The following is a 718-nucleotide window of genomic DNA, read 5'->3' as shown; positions in this document are numbered from 1 at the left end:
TGTGTGTGTGTGTGTGTGTGTGTGTGTGTGTGTGTGTGTGTGTGTGAGTGTGTGTGTGTGTAAGTGTGTGCGTGTGTGTGTTGTATATGTAGTATCTGTATTCCTGGCGTAAATGTGAGTGAGCTACACACCCCACGCTCTTAAATCTGTCTGGGGGTCTTCAGCCCAAACTGTTCTGCTACCCACATCCCGACCCTGTACCAAAATACCATGCACTACGTTTATATACACCTACTTACCAAGCCACCCCACGCCCTTTCTTCTGGGCAGACGCCTTCAGCACCGAATGCTTCATCAGTTGCGGCTGTGGTTGTTGGGCCACGTGTTCGGCTTGCCACATGCGTTCGGTGGGAGTGTCTAATCGGCTCACGGGCACTATATTCCGGCTGGTCAATTCTTCGTCCAGGATGGCCGCGATGGCTCGATCTGATTGGTGGTTATTTACAGATATTACGAGATTGGCAGGGTAAATTGAGAGCCGGTATTCGGTGTATATATACCTTCTACAGTGCACTACATCATACCAAGACGTTCATGAAACCAGCACTTAGTTGGGGTGGTCAGAATCAATACAAAGGAGAGAGATATCTACGACATTAGGGCCAGAACAACAAGTGACTAGTGCAAAGTGAGTAGAGTGACAACTACAAATATAAGGGCACGTGCAAAAACAACCCTTTGGACGGATTCAACTTGATATGCATATACTTACAGATAT

At 47.4% G+C, this 718-nt stretch overlaps 1 protein-coding gene across 1 annotated transcript; it reads right to left on the bottom strand.

Annotated features, from left to right (window-relative positions):
- Positions 1-235: 235 nt before the first annotated feature.
- Positions 236-426, bottom strand: SARC_17896 (hypothetical protein; the record flags this gene model as incomplete). Its single annotated transcript, XM_014288019.1, has 1 exon — positions 236-426. A coding segment is annotated over one exon (191 nt), but the record flags the coding sequence as incomplete, so codon positions are not given.
- Positions 427-718: the final 292 nt, after the last annotated feature.

The sequence above is a fragment of the Sphaeroforma arctica genome (genome assembly GCF_001186125.1).
Source record: "Sphaeroforma arctica JP610 unplaced genomic scaffold supercont1.12622, whole genome shotgun sequence".
NCBI lineage: Eukaryota > Ichthyosporea > Ichthyophonida > Sphaeroforma > Sphaeroforma arctica.
Note: the sequence above shows the minus strand (reverse complement) of the source record. Positions and strands in the feature narration are given on the sequence as shown.